Raw genomic sequence first — 21,991 nt, forward strand, 5'->3', positions numbered from 1 at the left:
TACTTTTGACCAAATCTCTATGGGCCCTGGTCAGAAGTAGAGCACTATCTAGGGAAGAGGTTGCCAATTGAGATGCAGCCCCACAGTCCCTCATCACAAGGTCTCTAGTCTTCTGACATCATCCCCACCACCCACACTCTGCTGTCAATCACCCCTATTGCTACAAAGTCCTCTCCCACAATACCACACTTTAAGGTGGATCATCAGCTGGTTGTGGTCCTGGGGTTCTGATTGGTTGATAAGTGTCAGCGCCTTTACTACCAATTAATAGGGTGGCTTTTGGGCGCCTCATGCATTTAAACTATTAAATTTGACTTTATGATATAATGTGCAACTTACAGAACGTGGCAATACATAGTCTCTGATCTTTCTGCTTGAATTTATTTATGGAGAGAGCGAGTGAAAGAGAGAGGAGAGAAAGAGGGGAAAGACAGAGAGAGAGGCGAGAGAGAGAGGTGAGAAAGAGGGGAAAGACAGAGAGAGAGGCGAGAGAGAGAGGTGAGAAAGAGGGGAAAGACAGAGAGAGAGAGGCGAGAGAGAGGGGAGAGAGAGGAGAGAAAGAGGGGAAAGACAGAGAGAGGTGAGAGAGAGGAGAGAGAGAGAGGAGAGAAAGAGGGGAAGAGAGAGAGAGGAGAGAAAGGGGGGAAGACAGAGAGAGAGAGAGGTGAGACAGAGAGGTGAGAGAGAGAGGAGAGAAAGAGGGGAAGACAGAGAGAGAGGCAAGAGAGAGGGGAGAGAAAGCGGGGAAAGACAGAGAGAGGCGAGAGAGAGAGAGGAGAGAAAGAGGGGAATGACAGAGAGAGAGGTGAGAGAAAGAGGGGAAAGACAGAAAGAGAGGCGAGAGAGAGAGGAGAGAAAGAGGGGAAAGACAGAGAGAGAGGCGAGAGAGAGAGGAGAGAAAGAGGGGAAAGACAGAAAGAGAGGCGAGAGAGAGAGGAGAGAAAGAGGGGAAAGACAGAGAGAGGCAAGAGAGAGGAGAGAAAGAGGGGAAAGAGAGAGAGAGGCAAGAGAGAGAGGAGAGAAAGAGGGGAAAGACAGAGAGAGAGGCAAGAGAGAGAGGAGAGAAAGAGGGGAAAGACAGAGAGAGGTAGGCGAGAGAGAGAGGAGAGAAAGAGGGGAAAGACAGAGAGAGGGAGGCGAGAGAGAGAGGAGAGAAAGAGGAGAGAAAGAGGGGAAAGACAGAGGCGAGAGAGAGAGGAGAGAAAGAGGAGAGAAAGAGGGGAAAGACAGAGAGAGGCGAGAGAGAGGAGAGAAAGAGGGGAAAGACAGAGAGAGGCGAGAGAGAGGAGAGAAAGGGGAAAGACAGAGAGAGAGGTGAGAGAGAGGCGAGAGAGAGAGGAGAGAAAGAGGGGAAAGACAGAGAGAGGCGAGAGAGAGAGGAGAGAAAGAGAGGAGAGAAAGAGGGGAAAGACAGAGAGAGAGGAGAGAGAGAGGAGAGAAAGAGGGGAAAGACAGAGAGAGAGGCAAGAGAGAGGAGAGAAAGAGGGGAAAGACAGAGAGAGAGGCAAGAGAGAGAGGAGAGAAAGAGGGGAAAGACAGAGAGAGGGAGGCGAGAGAGAGAGGAGAGAAAGAGGGGAAAGACAGAGAGAGGGAGGCGAGAGAGAGAGGAGAGAAAGAGGGGAAAGACAGAGAGAGGGAGGCGAGAGAGAGAGGAGAGAAAGAGAGGAGAGAAAGAGGGGAAAGACAGAGAGAGGCGAGAGAGAGGAGAGAAAGAGGGGAAAGAGAGAGAGGAGAGAAAGAGGGGAAAGACAGAGAGGCGAGAGAGAGGAGAGAAAGGGGGGAAAGACAGAGAGAGAGGTGAGAGAGAGGCGAGAGAGAGAGGAGAGAAAGAGGGGAAAGACAGAGAGAGGCGAGAGAGAGAGGAGAGAAAGAGAGGAGAGAAAGAGGGGAAAGACAGAGAGAGAGGAGAGAGAGAGGCGAGAGAGAGAGGAGAGAAAGAGGGGAAAGACAGAGAGAGGCGAGAGAGAGAGGAGAGAAAGAGGGGAAAGACAGAGAGAGAGGAGAGAGAGAGAGGCGAGAGAGAGAGGAGAGAAAGAGGGGAAAGACAGAGAGAGAGGCGAGAGAGAGAGGAGAGAAAGAGGGGAAAGACAGAGAGAGGCGAGAGAGAGAGGAGAGAAAGAGGGGAAAGACAGAGAGGAAGGCGAGAGAGAGAGGAGAGAGAGGAAGGCAAGAGAGAGAGGAGAGAAAGAGGGGAAAGACAGAGAGGAAGGCGAGAGAGGATAAGACAGAGATAAAGAAAAGACGATATAGAAAGTGAGAGAATCAATTACTTTCTGGTGCTTATTGAAAAAACTACCTGAAACCTAGTGGTTTATTTCATTCTTGTTTCACTGAATCCCACAACATTCGAAAGGAATTTAAGCAGGTTATTATGAGGTAATAAAGCTGTTACCAAATAATTTCCACGTAAACACCAGAAAAAAAAACTGTTCCTTGTAAGAAGGAAAGACATGAAAAATAAAAAGGAAAATGCTGCAAACTGCTGCTCATGCTCCCAGCTGATTTTATTATAACACTGCTGAGACCCTTAGTGCAAACTGCTGGCTGCTCATGCTCCCAGCTGATTTTATTATAACACTGCTGAGACCCTTAGTGCAAACTGCTGCTCATGCTCCCAGCTGATTTTATTATAACACTGCTGAGACCCTTAGTGCAAACTGCTGCTCATGCTCCCAGCTGATTTTATTATAACACTGCTGAGACCGTTAGCTTTTCATCAGGAATCCATACCGATCTACATGGCTGATGAAGACCTAAGGGTTGAAACCTAGGAGCATGAGTAGCAGTGTGCTGCATTTTCATTGACATTTTTCATGAATTCACCTATAACTCCAGCACCTGCAAAAAGTACCTGGATGTGTGTATGTCCTTCAGCTTTTGTACAAGAAGGTAAGTTCATTGCATACATGCTAGATTCCATATGGACCTCACCAGTCTCTGGTCTCTCTGGGTTCTGTCAGAGGTGGACATTTACATTAAGAGCAGTCACACGCATGCGTGCACACGCACACACAGGAACCATGAATGAGCCCTGCTAGTTAGACTAGAAGTCGTTATCCTAGGAGAACCCATTGGCCTTGACATCTATCTATATAGCTAGGTTTACCACAGAAAAGTGCAGAGGACAGCAGCAATTGTCCTTGATTTGTCCTTGTAAACTTAACAGCTCTATACAGACCTCCATGGAGACAGGTACAGTTTACAGCTTATAGCTGGGTGGCCTGGTCATTAAGTGTGCGCTGGGCAGAGTCCAATGCCATAGCCACGTAACTTGTAGTTTGTTGATGAATCAGGTAGGATTGGATGGATATGTGTCGTAAGTGAGAGGTCCTTGATCTCACACACACACACACACACACACACACACACACACACACACACACACACACACACACACACACACAGTACAGAACATTACACACGCGCACGTCTATGCAAACACACACACACACGATTGCACGCACACACACGTGTATGTGTATATGCACACACACACACACACACACACACACACACACACACACACACACACACACACACACACACACACACACACACACACACACACACACACACACACACACTGTACATAAGATTACACACGCACGCACCCCCCCCACCCCCCCTGAACACGCCAGTCCTTACCCTACTGATGTCACTCACCTCACCACATCAATATACTGGAGGGTACCAAAACAAATTTTGGCTGCGTTTAAACAGGCAGCCCAATTCTGATTTTTTTCTGATTTTGTTCTTTTCACATCAGGTCTTTTTCAGAGCTGGTCAAAATACCAATTAGCATTACAAATATCAGAATATCACTTACTCCAGGAAAGATCTCTCTGCGTAAGGGAGGCTGAAGGCTCACCCAGATTTTAAATGACAAAGATATTTTAGAGGCAGCATACAGTGGGAACTCAATATACACTATATGTCCAAAAGTATATGGAAACCTGCTCTTTGAACATCTCATTACAAAATCAAGGGCAATATTATGGAATTGGTCTCCCCTTTACTGCTATAACAGCCTCCACTCTTCTGGGAAGGCTTTCTTCTAGATGTTGGAACATTGCTGCGGGGACTTGCTTCCATTCAGCAGCAAGAGCATTAGTGAGGTTGGGCACTGATGTTGGGCGATTAGGCCTGGCTCACAGTCAGCGTTCCAATTCATCCCAAAGGTGTTTGATGGGGTTGAGGTCAGTCAATTCTTCCAAACCAACCTTGACAAACCATTTCTGTATGGACCTTGCTTTGTGCACGGGGCATTGTCATGCTGAAACAGGAAAGGGCCTTCCCAAAACTGTTGCCACAAAGTTGGAAGCACAGAATTGTCTAGAATTGAATTGTATGCTGTAGAATTAAGATTTCTCTTCACTGGAACTAACGGACCTAGCCCGGACCATGAAAAACAGCCCCAGACCATTATTCTGCAGACTTGTTTACGTGTTGCTGTGCGTTTTGTTGCTAACCTTACTTTGCTACCTGACAACTTTACAGTTTTTACTTTTTAATTATGTTTATATTTTTAGTTTTTCCCTCACTCAACTTTATTTTTTCTTCATTCAACTTTTTCACTCCGGACGCTTTATCTGGACATGGTTCATCAGGACCTCCAACAGCCAAAGCTAAGTAGTAACATTAACATGATGCCTTCTAATTCCAGTCGCTGTACTCGTAATATACAGGAGAATGATCGCCTTATGGCGAGGATAGCTCTGGTCTCTACACCGAAGGCTCCCACCATTAGCTCTGACAAATTGAAAACCCTAGTCATTGGCGACTCCATTACCCACAGTATTAGATTTAAAACAACTCATCCAGCGATCATACACTGTTTACCAGGGGGCAGGGCTACCGATGTTAAGGCTAATCTGAGGATGGTGCTGGCTAAAGCTAAATCTGGTGAGTGTAGAGAGTATAGAGATATTGTTATCCACGTCGGCACCAACGATATTAGGATGAAACCGTCAGAGGTCACCAAGCGCAACATAGCTTCAGCATGTAAATCAGCTAAAAAGATGTGTCTGCATCGAGTAATTGTCTCTGGCCCCCTCCCAGTTAGGGGGAGTGATGAGCTCTACAGCAGTCTCACAACTCAATCGCTGATTGAAAACTGTTTTCTGCCCCTCCCAAAAGATAGAATTTGTAGATAATTGCAAAACTAAACATGGCGATGTTCGCCTTAGCAATCTCACTAGGATAAAGACCTCCTCCATTCCTGCCATTATTGAAAGAGATCGTGATACCTCACATCTCAAAATAGGGCTACTTAATGTTAGACCCCTCACTTCAAAGGTAGTTATAGTCAATTAACTAATCACTGATCATAATCTTGATGTGATTGGCCTGACTGAAACATGGCTTAAAAGCCTGATGAATTTACTGTGCTAAATGAGGCCTCGCCTCCTGGTTACACTAGTGACCATATACCCTGCGCATCCCGCAAAGGCGGAGGTGTTGTTAACATTTACGATAGCAAATTTAAATTTACAACAAAGAGCTTCTAGTCATGAAATTTATGCAGCCTACTCAATCACTTTTTATAGCTACTGTTTACAGGCCTCCAGGGCCATATACAGAGTTCCTCACTGAGTTCCCTAGAAACTAGCTCCCTGGTACACAGAAAATACCCGAGTTCTGAAGCAAGCTTCCAGAAAATTGGAACGGAAATGGCGCTAGTCTTCCGACTAGCTTGGAAAGACAGTACCGTGCAGCATCGAAGAGCCCTCACTGCTGCTCGATCATCCTATTTTTCCAACTTAATTGAGGAAAATAAGAACAACACAAAATGTATTTTTGATACTGTCACAAAGCTAACTAAAAAGCAGCATTCCTCAAGAGAGGATGGCTTTCACTTCAGCAGTAATAAATTCATGAACTTCTTTGAGGAAAAGATCATGATCATTAGAAAGCAAATTACGGACTAAATCTGCGTATTCGTCCAAAGCTCAGTTGTCCTGAGTCTGCACAACTCACTCAAGTGTTTTAGTACTATATCTCCTGACACATTGATGAAAATAATCATGGCCTCTAAACCTTCAAGCTGCATACTGGACCCTATTCCAACTAAACCAAATCAAATCAAATGTATTTATATAACCCTTCGTACATCAGCTGATATCTCAAAATGCTGTACAGAAACCCAGCCTAAAACCCCAAACAGTAAGCAATGCTGGTATAGAAGCACGGTGGCTAGGAAAAACTCCCTAGAAAGGCCAAAACCTAGGAAGAAACCTAGAGAGGAACCAGGCTATGTGGGGTGGCCAGTCAAGAATCAAGATGTTCAAATGTTCATAAATGACCAGCATGGTCCAATAATAATAAGGCAGAACAGTTGAAACTGGAGCAGCAGCACGACCAGGTGGACTGGGGACAGCAAGGAGTCATCATGTCAGGTTGTCCTGAGGCATGGTCCTAGGGCTCAGGTCCTCCGAGAGAGAGAAATAAAGAGAGAAAACAACTGAAAGAGCTGCTTCCTGTGCTTGGCCCTCCTATGTTGAACATAATAAACGGCTCTCTATCCACCGGATGTGTACCAAACTCACTAAAAGTGGCAGTAATAAAGCCTCTCTTGAAAAAGTCAAACCTTGACCCAGAAAATATAAAAAACAATCAGCCTATATCGAATCTTCCAGTCCTCTCAAAAATGTTAGAAAGAGCTGTTGCGCAGCAACTCACTGCCTTCCTGAAGACAAACAATGTATATGAAATGCTTCAGTCTGGTTTTAGACCCCATCATAGTACTGAGACTGCACTTGTGAAGGTGGTAAATTACCTTTTAATGGCGTCAGACCGAGGCTCTGCATCTGTCCTCGTCCTCCTAGACCTTAGCGCTGCTTTTGATACCATCGATCACCACATTCTTTTGGAGAGATTGGAAACTCAAATAGTTCTACATGGACAAGTTCTGGCCTGGTTTAGATCTTATCTGTCGGAAAGATATCAGTTTGTCTCTGTGAATGGTTTGTCCTCTGACAAATCAACTATACATTTTGGTGTTCCTTAAGGTTCTGTTTTAGGACCACTATTGTTTTCATTATATATTTTACCTCTTGGGGATGTCATTTGAAAACATAATGTTAACTTTCACAGCTATGTGGATGAGAAACAGCTGTACATTTCAATGAAACATGGTGAAGCTCCAAAATTGCCCTCGCTAGAAGCCTGTGTTTCAGACATAAGGAAGTGGATGGCTGCAAACTTTCAACTTTTAAACTCGGACAAAACAGAGATGCTTGTTCTAGGTCCCAAGAAACAAAGAGATCTTCTGTTGAATCTGACAATTAATCTTGATGGTTGTACAGTCGTCTCAAATAAAACTGTGAAGGTCCTCGGCGTTACTCTGGTCCCTGATCTCTCTTTTGACGAACATATCAAGACTGTTTCAAGGACCGCTTTTTTCCATCTACGTAACATTGCAAAAATCAGAAACTTTCTGTCCAAAAATGTGGCAGAAAAATTTATCCATGCTTTTGTTACTTCTAGGCAATGCTCTACTTTCCGGCTACCCGGATAAAGCACTAAATAAACTTCAGTTCCCTTGCTGTCTCTGCCTGGCCAGTTCCCCTCTCTCCACTGGGATTCTTTGCCTCTAACCCTATTACAGGGGCTGAGTCACTGGCTTACTGGTGCTCTTCCATACCGTCCCTAGGAGGGGTGCGTCACTTGAGTGGGTTGAGTCACTGACGTGATCTTCCTGTCTGGGTTGGCTCCCCCCATTGGGTTGTGCCGTGGCGGAGATCTTTGTGGGCTATACCTCGTCCTCGGGATGGTAAGTTGGTGGTTGAAGATATCCCTCTAGTGGTGTGGGGGCTGTGCTTTGGCAAAGTGGGTGGGGTTATATCCTGCCTGTTTGGCCCTGTCCAGTGGTATCATTGGATGGGGCCACAGTGTCTCCTGACCCCTCCTGTCTCAGCCTCAAGTATTTATACTGCAGTAGTTTATGTGTTGGGGGGCTAGGGTCAGTCTGTTATATCTGGAGTATTTCTCCTGTCTTATCCGGTGTCCTGTGTGAATTTAAGTATGCCCTCTAATTCTCTCTTTCTCTCTTTCTTTCTCTCTCTTGGAGGACCTGAGCCCCAGGACCATGCCTCAGGACTACCTGGCATGATGACTCCTTGCTGTCCCCAGTCCACCTGGCCATGCTGCTGCTCCAGTTTCAACTGTTCTGCCAGCGGCTATGGAACCCTAACCTGTTCACCGGACGTGCTACCTGTCCCAGACCTGCTCTTTTCAACTCTCTAGAGACAGCAGGAGCGGTAGATATACTCTTAATGATCGGCTATGAAAAGCCAACTGACATTTACTCCTGAGGTGCTGACTTGCTGCACCCTCAACATCTACTGTGATTATTATTATTTGACCATGCTGGTCATTTATGAACATTTGAACATCTTGGCCATGTTCTGTTATAATCTCCACCCGGCACAGCCAGAAGTGGACTGGCCACCCCTCATAGCCTGGTTCCTCTCTAGGTTTCTTCCTATGTTTTGGCCTTTTTAGGGAGTTTTTCCTTGCCACCGTGCTTCTACACCTGCATTGCTTGCTGTTTGGGGTTTTAGGCTGGGTTTCTGTACAGCACTTTGAGATATCAGCTGATGGGCTATATAAATACATTTGATTTTATTTAATTCCTCCTCCACCAAACTTTACAGTTGGCACAATGCATTGGGGCAGTAGTGTTCTCCTGGCATCTGTCAAGCCCAGCTTTGTCAGTCAGACTGCCAGATGATGAAGTGTGATTCATCACTCCAAATAATGCGTTTCCGCTGCTCCAGAATCCAATGGCGGCAAGCTATACACCACTCCAGCCAACGCTTGGCATTGGGCATGGGGATCTTAGGCTGCTCGACCATGGAAAACCATTTCATGAAGCTCCAGACGAACAGTTCTTGTGCTGACGTTGCTTCCAGTGGCAGTTTGGAACTGGATAGTGAGTGTTGCAACTGAGGACAGACAATTTTGAATGCGTTACACGCTTCAGAACTTGGCGGTCCTTTCTGTGAGCTTGTGTGGTCAACCACTTTGCGGCTGAGCCATTGTTGCTCGTCGATGTTTCCACTTCACAATAACAGCACTTACAGTTGACCGGTGCAGCTCTAGCAGGGCAGAAATTTGAAGAACTGACTTGTTGGAAAGGTGGCATCATATGATGGTGTCACATTGAAAGTCACTGAGCTCTCCAGTAAGGCCATTCTACTGCCAATGTTTATCTATGGAGCTTGCATGGCTGTGTGCTCGATTTTATACACCTGTCAGCTACAGGTGTGGCTGAAATAGTCAAACCCACTCATTTGAAGGGGTGTCCACATACTTTGTATATATAGTGTATTTCTGTAAAAAATAATGGAAACATTATTCATTTTGGTGACAATTCCATTACCTACAAAATCCTGGGACGTATTCATTCGGGCATGCAACGGAGAAAGAAAATGTAACAACCAATGAAAATGAGCATTTCTCATAGTCCAAGTAGTGCTCACACTTTCAGTCAGTTTCTTCCATTTGGTGCCTAATGAACATGACTATGCTCTCAGTCCTTCTCTGTGAAGGAAAGGGAAGAGGTGCGTTGTCTTTCTGGAAATACTGGAACCTAAAGTAAAGACAGAATGTGCCTCATTGATGATAAGGTCTCTAGGAATCGTTATAAAATCAGAAACATTACAAAAATGCAGTAAAAATCTTAATTGACAACACACGTAAGCAATAAGACTGTAATGCAAACTTGGCAATATGCATATGGATGCATGGCTGCATGCACACACAAACGCACACACACAGACACACACTGTAACGGCTTTTGGAAGGAGAGGGCCAAGGTGCAGCATGGTATGTGTCCATATTTATTTAATGAACACTGAAATCACAAAAATAACAACGCAAACGACCGAAACAGTTCTAGCTGGTGCAGACACACAACAGAAAACAACTACCCACAACTCAAGGGCGAAACCAGGCTGCCTAAGTATGTTCTCAAACAGAGACAACGATTGACAGCTGCCTCTGATTGGGAATCATATCAAACACATAGAAATACAAACATAGAACAAAAACATAGAATACCCAACCACATCACACCCTGACCAAACTAAAAATAGAAACATACAAATCAATCTACGGTCAGGGTGTGACACACACACACACACACACACACACACACACACACACACACACACACACACACACACACACACACACACACACACACACACACACACACACACACACACACACACAATAATAGTGATGTACACACGAGCACACCTTAGTATACATTACAAGACATTCACATAATTCCAGGGAAGCCTCTGTGGGAAAAGCCCTACCTGGGAATCCTGTTGTACTTCTACTAGGTAAGGTATCATCACCCCGGAAACCAAACAAGACAGCACAGCATTAGATCAGGCTAGATGACTCACATTGGCCATATAAATACATTTTATATTTTATTCATAGGAAGATATGGATTAATAGTCATACATATGCTCATCTGGAATGATTTTACAACTGAGAAGCCAACCACCAACACAAACAACAAACACCCAATAACAACTAATGTAGAGGGGGTAGACACACCTTATTTTGGGAATCAGTTTCTTTATAGAGTTTTTATACATTTAGGGTTTACCCACCTATTGACCCACAGTGCTCAGGGTTTATCCACCTATTGACCCACAGTGCTCAGGGTTTATCCACCTATTGACCCACAGTGCTCAGGGTTTATCCACCTATTGACCCACAGTGCTCAGGGTTTACCCACCTATTGACCCACAGTGCTCAGGGTTTACCCACCTATTGACCCACAGTGCTCAGGGTTTATCCACCTATTGACCCACAGTGCTCAGGGTTTACCCACCTATTGACCCACAGTGCTCAGGGTTTACCCACCTATTGACCCACAGTGCTCAGGGTTTACCCACCTATTGACCCACAGTGCTCAGGGTTTATCCACCTATTGACCCACAGTGCTCAGGGTTTACCCACCTATTGACCCACAGTGCTCAGGGTTTATCCACCTATTGACCCACAGTGCTCAGGGTTTATCCACCTATTGACCCACAGTGCTCAGGGTTTATCCACCTATATTTTACGACTACATCCCCCCATATCCAAACAACCATTAGTTAACCTCTCCATCAAGGCAAACTCATACATTAAATTCAGCTCATAGTAGCTCAATGTCACTTGATGATAATACAACCAGGTGGAATAGGCTAACATGTTGTTGTGAATGTCACTGTGAATGAGGCCAGTCTTCCCTTACAATAAAAAAAAAAATGCTTTGAAACTAAATGTAAACTTACCTACTTGGGACATAAAGGACACAGTGAACTCCCTCCACTTAACCCATGAAAAGGCTGTATAAATCCCTGTATAAGTACAATCTACCATGACTATGGCAGAGGCTGAATGTCTACAGTCTATATTTCTCAATCTTGTTGTCATTCTGAAGTAGTGGCCCCTCCTCAGGTCACACACGCTTATGTAAGGCAAAGCCAGGCCAGAATATTCAAAACAGTGGTATTTCAACAGTCAACACAAATCACTTCATATCTGAGAGACAGAGAGAGGTTTGGGGGGGGCGGGGAAGAGCACACCCTGTCTCACCTAGAATGTTACATTTAAATAACGTCACATCTATCAAAGGTGATTTGAACGCAGTTCTTTAATACAGTGAGGGTTTTCTAAGTCCTCTGTATAGCAGGTAATAATGTGAATAATAATGTGGGCAGAACATTTTGTGATCAGAAATGTAGTGGCAGCTTTGCATTCTGTTTTGCATATCATTCCAGTCTTTCATGGACATTTACAATTGAGGTCAGCGAGGTGAATAAAAATGTAATTTCCTCACAGTTGACTAATTATTTTCTGGAGATTCAAAATGTGGGGCCGAACAGTCATTAAAACCTGCCTAGATCCTTACAATACAGGATTGAATCCTAACTTGAGAGACATGCGCAATTGCGCATAACTCAAAGTTTGGTGGATATCATACGTTGGTGTGAAGGGTTGAAGTTGTTCAGCGCCCTTTAGTCTCTACTACTTTGGTACTACTCAGGGTTCTCCCCAACGAATGTAAGATGGGAGCTGCGCCACTTTGTGGACTGGCTGCACCACTATGTAAACTATGAAATTGTACGTTATTTGTTATTATTCAAGGCCAGAAACCACACCTAATAGAGTATTTTTTTTGCTCTAGATTGCAGGAAATGGCATTTACAGGTGTTCAAAAATGCCCTACTCAGCAGCACCATCTTGTTAAAATATCCTGAGGAGAACCTGCCACTGTATAAAATAGTAATTTGCTGCCCTCTGCAGTACATAGGGAAGGTTGCTATCTAGTGGTCTACAGTGAGAATTGCATAAATACCTAATTATTTCAACTCAGTGTCCTTGTGTTTGCTTTCACCACCAGCCCTGTCTTGAGGGCCAAGAGGCATGGCACGCATAGCTAGCACCCTATGCCACCATGGAACATCCAAGTCGTATTGCTATCATTGCCTTTATCTGATGTGCCACTTTAAAGGCACTATGAATCAACTACAGATTGGCTCTCAGAGTATGATGTACTGACAATGCCTTCGGAAAGTATTCAGACCCCTTGACTTTTTCCATATTTTGTTACGTATTCTAAAATGTATTAAATAAAATGTTTTTCCTCATCAATCTACACACAAGACCCCATAATGACAAAGCAATTTTTTTTGTTGAAATGTTTGTAAATGTATTAAAAATAAAAAACAGAAATTCAGTATTCAGACCCTTTGCTATGAGACTCGAAATTGAGCTCAGGTGTATCCTGTTACCATTGATCATCCTTGAGATCTACAACTTGGACTCCACTTGTGGTAAATTCAATTGATTGGACATGATTTGGAAAGGCATAAACCTATCTATTTATGTTCCCACAGTTGACAGTGCATGTCGGAGCAATAACCAAGCCATGAGGTCGAAGGATTTGTCCGTAGAGCTCCGAGACAGGAGTGTCGAGGCACAGATCTGGGGAAGGGTACCAAATAATGTCTGCAGCATTGAAGGTCCCCAAGAACACAGTGGCCTCCATCATTCTTAAATGGAACAAGTCTGGAACCACTGTCATGACGTGACCCTTTCTGGGTGTAAATCATGGCTCCCCCTCTCTCTCACTCTCTCCTACACCCATGTTCTGCTTTCTCTGGTTATGCAGAGAGAGACACCACAGAGTGAACAAAGGATTTCACTTGGCCAAACTCCCTAAATCCCCAAAATGGGGTAATTCAACTATATTCCCACTTGTGGGAATGATCCGTGGACACTTAAGGGGCGGGTATGACGAGTGTGTTTCATTTGGTGAACTCATGGAGGACAGGAAACACACCTAACTATCTTTCTGAATGTGTACACTTCTCAATTATGGGGTTTTCATATAATTATTGTATAAAATGAATGAGTATAGATGAATAGATTAAACGATTTGTGAAATGATGTAATGTGATGTTAACCTTTAGAATGAGAGAATTGTATTCCCTGTAAAGTTTAACTAGTCAGCGGCCACGCCCCCGTGAGCACAGACATAATCTGGCGTCATGGAACCTGTCACTCCCTGACCGTAGAGATCCTTTTATTCTCTATGTCTGTTTGGTCAGGGTGTGACTCGGGTGGGAAACTCTATGTTCTTTGTTTCTATGTTTTGGCCGGGTATGGTTCTCAATCAGGGACAGCTGTCTATCGTTGTCTCTGATTGGGAATCATACTTAGGCAGCCTTTTTCCTTTTTGTATTTGTGTGTAGTTGTCTTTGTTAGTGGCATTATAGGCCAAATAAGCTTCACGGTCATTTCCTTGTTCTTTGTTTTGTTGGAGACATTTATCAACAAAAGAAATGTACGCTCACCATGCTGCACCTTGGTCCGGTCATTTCCACGACGACAGCGATCGTGACAGAGCTACCCACCACAAACAGACCAAGCGGCGTGGCTGGGAGGAGCAGACAGAATGGACATGGGAAGACAGGCTGGAAGGAAAGGGATCCTAGACGTGGGAGGAGATCCTGGCTGGAAAGGATCGCCTGCTGTGGAAGCAGCGAGGAAGGCGGAGGCAGCTAGTAAAGGGGCCCAGCGTTACACAGGGTCACGGCTAGCACGGAAGCCCTAGCGGCAGCTCCAAAAAAGATTTTGGGGGAGGGGGTGGCACACGGGGAGATTGGCGGAGTCAGGGTTTAGACCTGAGCCAACTCCCTGTGCTTACTGTGGGGAGCATGGTACTGGTCAGGCACCGTGTTATGCCACCAAGATAGATGCCCACCCGGACCCTCCCCTATAGTGTCAGGTTTGCGTCCGGAGTCCGCACTTTTGGGTGGAGGTACTGTGCCTGCTCCACACACCAGGCTTCCAGTGCATCTCCCCAGTCCGGTGAGACCTGTTCCGATTCCACGTACCAGGCCTCCAGTATGTCTCCCCAGCCTGGTAAGCCCTATGGCAGCTCCACACACCAGACTTCCAGTACGTCTCCTCAGTCCAGTGAGACCTGTTCCGGCTCCACGTAGGAAGCCTCCAGTGATGATCCATGGCACGAAGCCTCCAGTGATGATCCATGACACGAAGCCTCCAGTGATGATCCATGACACAAAGCCTCCAGTGATGATCCATGGCACGAAGCCTCCAATTGATGATCCATGGCACGAAGCCTCTAATTGATGATCCATGGCACGAAGCCTCCAGTGACGATCCATGGCACGAAGCCTCCAGCGACGATCCATGGCACGGAGCCTCCAGCGACGGTCCCCGGTCCGGAGCCTCCAGCGACGGTCCCCGGTCCGGAGCCTCCAGCGACGGTCCCCGGTCCGGAGCCTCCAGCGACGGTCCCCGGTCCGGAGCCTCCAGCGACGGTCCCCGGTCCGGAGCCTGCAGCGACAGTCTCCGGCCAGGAGCCTCCAGCGACAGTCCCAGGTCCAGAGCCTCCGGCGACGGTCTCCAGTCCGGGGCCTGCGGCGAGGGTCCCCAGTCCGGGGCCTGCAACGAGGGTCCCCAGTCCGAAGCCTGAGGTGAGGGTCCCCAGTCCGGGCCTGCGGCGAGGGTCCCCAGTCCGGGGCCTGCGGCGAGGGTCCCCAGTCCGGGGCCTGCGGCGAGGGTCCCCAGTCCGGGGCCTGCGGCGAGGGTCCCCAGTCCGGGGCCTACGGCAAGCGTCCCCAGTCAGGGGCCTGAGGAGAGGGACCCCAGTCCGGGGTCGGCAACGAGGGTCCCCGCACCAGAGGCGCCACCAAAGTGGGGGGAGCCAGAGGTGGAGCGGGGTTGGCGTCCCGCACCGGAGCCGGCACCAAAATAGATGCCCACCCGAACCCTCCCCTATAGTGTCAGGTTTGATTCCGGAGTCCGCACCTGACCGTAGAGATCCTTTCATTCTCTATGTTTGTTTGGTCAGGGTGTGACTCGGGTGGGAAACTCTATGTTCTTTGTTTCTATGTTTTGGCCGGGTATGGTTCTCAATCAGGGACAGCTGTCTATCGTTGTCTCTGACTGAGAATCATACTTAGTCAGCCTTTTATCCTTTTTGTATTTCTGGGCAGTTGTCTTTGTTAGTGATATTATAGCCTAAGTAAGCTTCACGGTCGTTTCCTTGTTCTTTGTCTTGTTGGTGACATTTACCAATAAAAGAAATGTAAGCTCACCATGCTGCACCTTGGTCCGGTCATTTCCACGACAACAGCAATCGTGACAGAACCACCCTTTTCTATTGTTATGAAAATCATACCACGCGGTGCATTGGCTACACGGCTGGAAATGGTTGAACTCTGAGTGTTTAAGATACTACACCCTCTTCTGGTTCAAGACATTTCACGATGGCGGACGGAAAGTCAGGGTGGTGCGGCAGGTGCCGCTTCTCATTCGAATGCTGTAATTTTATCTAAACCATAATGTACGCCGACCCCAGCTAATTAACTCATGCAAAGAGTTAAAGTGCAATTTTGTGTTTTATCTCCAGTACTCTGCCATGATTGTCAGTTATGTAGCTGCTCTACTGATAATCTCAGTGCGTCCTTGCTGGGATGACCCAAATCTACTGCCTGAGAATATCAACACCAAACACATTGGTTCACCGTTCCACGGGAGCGGACAGTACACAGCGTACCATAATGTTCTGAATAATGGCCAAGTCTATCTCGCTCCCTATTCTACTGAACCGCTTAGGCGTAACAAACACAAGTCCAACATTTATCGGAAACTGTTAAACTACCTGTTCACTACCCTCCTGCTCTCCGGGGATGTGCAACTCAATCCTGGGCCCAACATCACCCAGCCAGCGATACTCACCGGAGTGGAAAGCAGTGGATGGCCTCGTCCACTGTGGAAGTGGGTGAGTGCTATGGTCCCATGGTTTCTCTCGACTCACCCGGCTCCAGGATAGATTTAGACTCTTCAAACATACCCGACTCTGCTTCTGGTACGCAACCTGTTTTATTTTGTTCCCCGCATCCAGTGCAGGCGGGAGGGATTGTTAATTGCGCTACTGAACTGCCTTTAATCAAAACGAAACAAAACGGCCTAAACCCACCTGTCAGAAAACACAGAAAATGTAACTTTTTTCAATGTGTCAATCACTCTCGAGTCATCTGGGACCCACGAGCTAAGCCCAAGGGACTACTAGGGGGGCACTTGCTAAGCCCAAGGGACTACTAGGGGGGCACTTGAACATTCGTAGTGTCCAAAAAGGGATCAAATTCAACATCTACTCACAGACTCCAACCTTGACTTCCTCTGCCTCTCAGAGACACGGCTCCATAAAACCTCTCCATATGCTGCTTTGATTGTGCCTGGCTACAATGTTTTCAGGAGAAACAGGATTGAGGGAAGAGGAGGGGGTGAGATGATTTACATTAAAGAACATATCCGATGTAAACAAATTGAGTGGTCATGTGATAATGAACTAGAATGTATTGGCCTGAATGTTACACTGTCTCCCCAAATGTATTTTACCCTTATTGGGATGTATAGGCCACCTTCCACCAAAAGTGTGTTTTTTGATCAGTTTAATAACATGCTTAGGGAATGTGACTTTGGGAAAGAGGTAATCTTAATGGGAGATTTTAACATGAATTATGAAGACAAGTTTTGTAGGAAAACCCTCAAACGGATCACTAATACCTTTGACCTTACACAGCTAGTTAAAGGGCCCACCAGGGTGACTTGTTGCTCTAAAACACAGATTGATTTGGTGTTCAGTAATAAACCAGAGAGAGTGACTAAATCATTCAATATGGTTACTGAGCTATCTGATCAAAATCTGACACTTATAGCCAGAAAGCTGTCTAAGAGCAGGAATAGCTAAGAGTGAATTAAGCTATTTTGAAAATGTAATTAAGGGAATTAACTGGTATGATCTCTTGTCCTATACAGATGTGGAAGCTGATAGTCAAGTTCTTCTATCCACAATCGAGACTACAATAAATGGTTTCCTAAAGAAAATCAAATCCAAACCTGGCCAAAAGAGCACTCTTCCTTGGCTAAATGGAGAAATCTGGAAATTGATGAAAGAACGAGATTATGCTCTAAAAATAGCCCTAAAATCCAAATTCGAGCATGACAGACGTAGGTTTACCATGTTGAGAAATAAGGTGATGAAAGAAATCAGACAGGCCAAGGCAAACCTTTTTATTAACATAATTGGTGAAGCAAAGGGAAATTCTAAACTGATCTGGGAGAATCTAAAAAAGTTAACAGGGAAAGACCATAGTAACACTGCAAAAAGACTAGAAATCATGTTGAATAACAATCTAACACAGAATGCAGTCGAAATAGCAATAGCCTTCAATTCCTACTTTATTGACTCTGTCAGGGTACTGACACAGAACCCCTCCACTGGTTTCTTGGGCTCAGTGCTAGTGAATGATGCTCAACCTGTCTTCATCATAAGGAAGGTTTCTGAGTCAGAGGTGAACAAGGTGATTAGCTCACTAAAGAACTCTAAAGCCAAAGATGTGTTTGGGCTGGACTCTACCTTTCTTAAAAACTACAAAGAGTCACTCATGTTCAGCCTGTACATTAATGATCTGCCTTCTGTCTGTACTGGGTCTGAAGTTAAAATGTATGCAGATAATACAGTGATATATGTGCACGCAAAGAGCAAACAACAAGCTGCACAAGAACTCACTACTGTAATGGTCCAGGTTACAAAGTGACTCAGTGACTCGTGTTTGCATCTCAATGTGAAAAAAACTGTTTGCATGTTCTTCACAAAGAGGGCAACAGATGCTACTGAGCCAGATGTCTATGTGTCAGGGGAGAAGCTCCAGGTGGTATCTGATTTTAAGTACCTTGGCATCATACTTGATTCCAACCTCTCTTTTAAAAAGCATGTGAAAAAGGTCATTCAAATAATCAAATTCAACCTAGCTAATTTCCGATTTATACGAAATTGTTTGACTACAGAGGTAGCAAAACTGTATTTCAAATCTATGATACTCCCTCACTTAACATACTGCTTGACTAGTTGGGCCCAAGCATGCTGTACAACATCAAGACCTATTCAGTCTGTCTACAAACAGGCTCTCAAAGTGCCTGATAGGAAGCCCAACAGCCATCATCACTGTTACATCCTCAGAAAGCATGAGCTCCTGAGTTGGGAAAATCTTGTGCAATACACCGACGCATGTCTTGTATTCAAGATCCTAAATGGCCTGGCTCCCCCTCCAGTCAGTATTTTTGTTAAACAGAAAACCCAAACATATGGCAGCAGATCCACAAGGTCTGCCATGATCTTGTTATTATTGCTTTTCTAAAATGGGATAAATGCCTCCTCTTGCTGCCTTTTTGGGTCAATTAATTGTGCAAACTCAATATTGAAATGCCAATTGAAATTCATACAATATCACAACAAAAAAAGCCTGTACCAACAATATGTATACTAAACAAAAATATAAATGCAACATGAAACAATTAAAAATATTTTATTGAGTTACAGTCCATATAAGCACATTAGTCAATTATAATAAAATCGTTAGGCTTAATCTATGGATTTCACGTGACTGGGAATACAGATATGCAGCTGTTTGTCACAAATACCTTAATAAATAAATAAAGTAGGTGTGAGGATCAGAAAAACAGTCAGTATCTGGTGTGACCACCATTTGCCTCATGCAGCGTGAGTTGATCAGGCTGTTGATTGTGGCCTGTGGAATGGTGTCCCACTCCTCTTCAATGGCTGTGCGAAGTAGCTGGACATTGGCGTGAACTGGAACACGCTGTCTTACACGTTGATCCAGAGCATCCCAAACAAGCTCAATGGGTGAAAGGTCTGGTGAGTATGCAGGCCATGGAAGAATTGGGACACTTTCAGCTTCCAGAAATTGTGTACAGATCCTTGCAACATTATCATGTTGAAACATGAGGTGATGGCAACGGATGAATGGCACAACAATGGGCCTCAGGATCTCATCACGGTATCGATCGCTGTGCATTCCAATTGCCGTTGATAAAATGTAAATTTAGTTCGTTGTCCATAGCTTATGCCTGCCCATACCCTAACCCCACCATGGGGCACTCTGTTCATAACATTGACATCAGCAAACTGCTCGATCACACAACGCCATAGACGTGGTCTGCGGTTGTGAGGCCGGTTGGATGTACTGCCAAATTCTCAAAAACGACATTGTAGGCAGCTTATGGTAGAGAAAGTAACAGTAAATTCACTGGCAACACCTCTGTTGGAGATTCCTGCAGTCAGCATGCCAATCGCACGCTCCCTCAAAACTTGAGACATCTGTGACATTGTGTTGTGTGAAAAAATGCACATTTTAGAGTGGCCTTTTATTCTCCACATGTGTAATGATGTTTAATCAGCTTCTTGATATGCAACACCTGTCAGGTGGATGGATTATCTTGGCAAAGGAGAAAAGATCAGTAACAGGAATGTAAACAAATTTGTGCACAAAATTGGAAAGAAATAAGCTTTTTGTGCGTATGGAACATTTCTGGGATCTTTTATTTCAGCTCATGAAACATGGGACCAACACTTTACAGGTTACATTTATACTTTTGTTCAGTATACATTTGTACATAATGAAAATGTTATGATATACTCCAATATTTTCTAACATAAATGGTTATTGCTAGCTATATGGAGTGGGATGAGCTTCTTTCTGTGTCATTGTACAAAAACATTGCTTATTTCACATGCTGATAACAGTAGCCTAGGTAGGCGTATTTTGACACAGGTCACATTGCTTTTTTGGAGAACTGGTCTGGAGAACTGGACCTGCATCGGTTTTTACAAAATGTATGTTGTGCACAAAAAAAACATTTTGAGAAGTAATTTAACTTTCAGAATATTCATTATTTTTCAATCAAATGTTTCTAGGAGTATCATTTTGAACATACAAATGATTTTAGAACTGTTTCTGATTGAGGCTGGCACATGAGTAGGCACATAGAATGGCAGTGTGACATGAGCAAACCCTTTGGTAGTCAAGGCACATCTACCAGCACTTTGTATGTTATTGAGACTCGTTCAATATTTTCAGAGTTGGGGATAAGGGGCTGAGTGGGGAACAAGTAATCAATTCACATACACAGCCTTAGACTTTACACATAAATAATGATAAAATATATTTTTTAATCATTTTGGAAACCAAGCTTTGCCATCAAAGATAAATGTAGGGCAAACTATGCCCTCACCTTTCATAAAAAAACGCTTTATCTAATACTAACTCACTAAGCTGTTTTTTAAATGAAATATACTGACTTTCTTGTGTCTAGCTAAAGTTTATGTGAGTAAAAATATTCTTTAGGGGGGCTTTTTTCATTGTGAACCAGGGCCTTGTGAGTTGTTGTTGTTGTGATCCAGGGCCTTGTGAGTTGTTGTTGTTGTGATCCAGGGCCTTGTGAGTTGTTGTTGTTGGAATCCAGGGCCTTGTGAGTTGTTGTTGTTGTGATCCAGGGCCTTGTGAGTTGTTGTTGTGATCCAGGGCCTTGTGGTTGTTGTTTTTGTGATCCAGCGCCTTGTGAGTTGTTGTTGTTGTGATCCAGGGCCTTGTTGTTGTTGTTGTGATCCAGGGCCTTGTGAGTTGTTGCTGTTGTCAAGTCCATCCAGAGGGAAGGGCTTCTTGTCTCTGTGATTGGTTGCTGTGGATGTCTCTGTGACCGTGAACAGGAAGTGTAGCTGCCTGTTCTATATTTTGCTGTTATTTCGTGTTACATTGCTCTCCTCTTCTCTTTTTATCTGTCTCTCTCTTTCTCCCTCTAACTGTCCTCCCAGTGTTAGGAGAAGAGAAAAGTGTGTGAGTGAGCATGGAGCACGGAGACCACCGTGCTAAGGGCCAGAGGGAGAACGAGGGGTCGTAGGTCAACGCTGGAGCTGACAGCTGGATGGAGGGAATAAAAAAATAAATGAAGAAGGATGTCTTATGAAGGACAGAATAAAGGGTCAGATGCAGGGGTGAAAGTAAGGCGGTCTGGTACGGCGTCCCAGCAAAATAAATAGTGGGGGTACGCCGTACTGGTAAAACATGAGCCTATCACAATAACTAAAACCAAATGTCAAGAAAACTAGAGGCTATTACACCACTATTTATCATTAGGCTACCACATGTCAGAGGCATGAAAAATGAGTGAATGGACAAGTAAACAGTTGGTATAGCCTTCGCCCTAACATGCAATGTGGTTAGACGAGAACACTGAAATTTGAGAGATGGATTGCCGACACCAAGACGCACGCGGACAGTAGTGCATACATAAATTCTGGCCTAATGACAAAATGTCATTACACTTTGTGGTGTTTGAGGAACAGATGTCTCTTTCCATTCACCACTGCTTGGAGGCTGGAAATATGTTTCTAGTGGATGAACGTGTACGGGTAGCCTAGTAAAGGAGCTTCTTTGAAGTGACTAAAAACATCAAGACTGGTTGTGTTTATGCCACAATAAAATGTAATACATTTAAAAAGTTAAAATATAAATCTTTACGACTAGGCCCACAGAGATCCTACTGAAGTGATAGGGATTCTAAATGTAATTCTATGACT

The 21,991-nt window shown here is 44.8% G+C and overlaps 1 protein-coding gene across 1 annotated transcript in view; it reads right to left on the reverse strand.

Moving 5' to 3' along the window:
• Positions 1-19,935: 19,935 nt before the first annotated feature.
• The window catches only part of tecta (tectorin alpha), a 49,356-nt gene continuing 47,300 nt past the window's right edge, over positions 19,936-21,991 (reverse strand). Inside the window, exon 25 of the mRNA XM_020464386.2 lies at positions 19,936-21,332. Within this exon, the coding sequence (XP_020319975.1) occupies positions 21,229-21,332 (104 nt within the window). The 3' untranslated portion in view covers positions 19,936-21,228. The remainder of the gene's footprint in view (positions 21,333-21,991) is intronic.

This window comes from Oncorhynchus kisutch, linkage group LG28, assembly GCF_002021735.2.
Source record: "Oncorhynchus kisutch isolate 150728-3 linkage group LG28, Okis_V2, whole genome shotgun sequence".
NCBI lineage: Eukaryota > Metazoa > Chordata > Actinopteri > Salmoniformes > Salmonidae > Oncorhynchus > Oncorhynchus kisutch.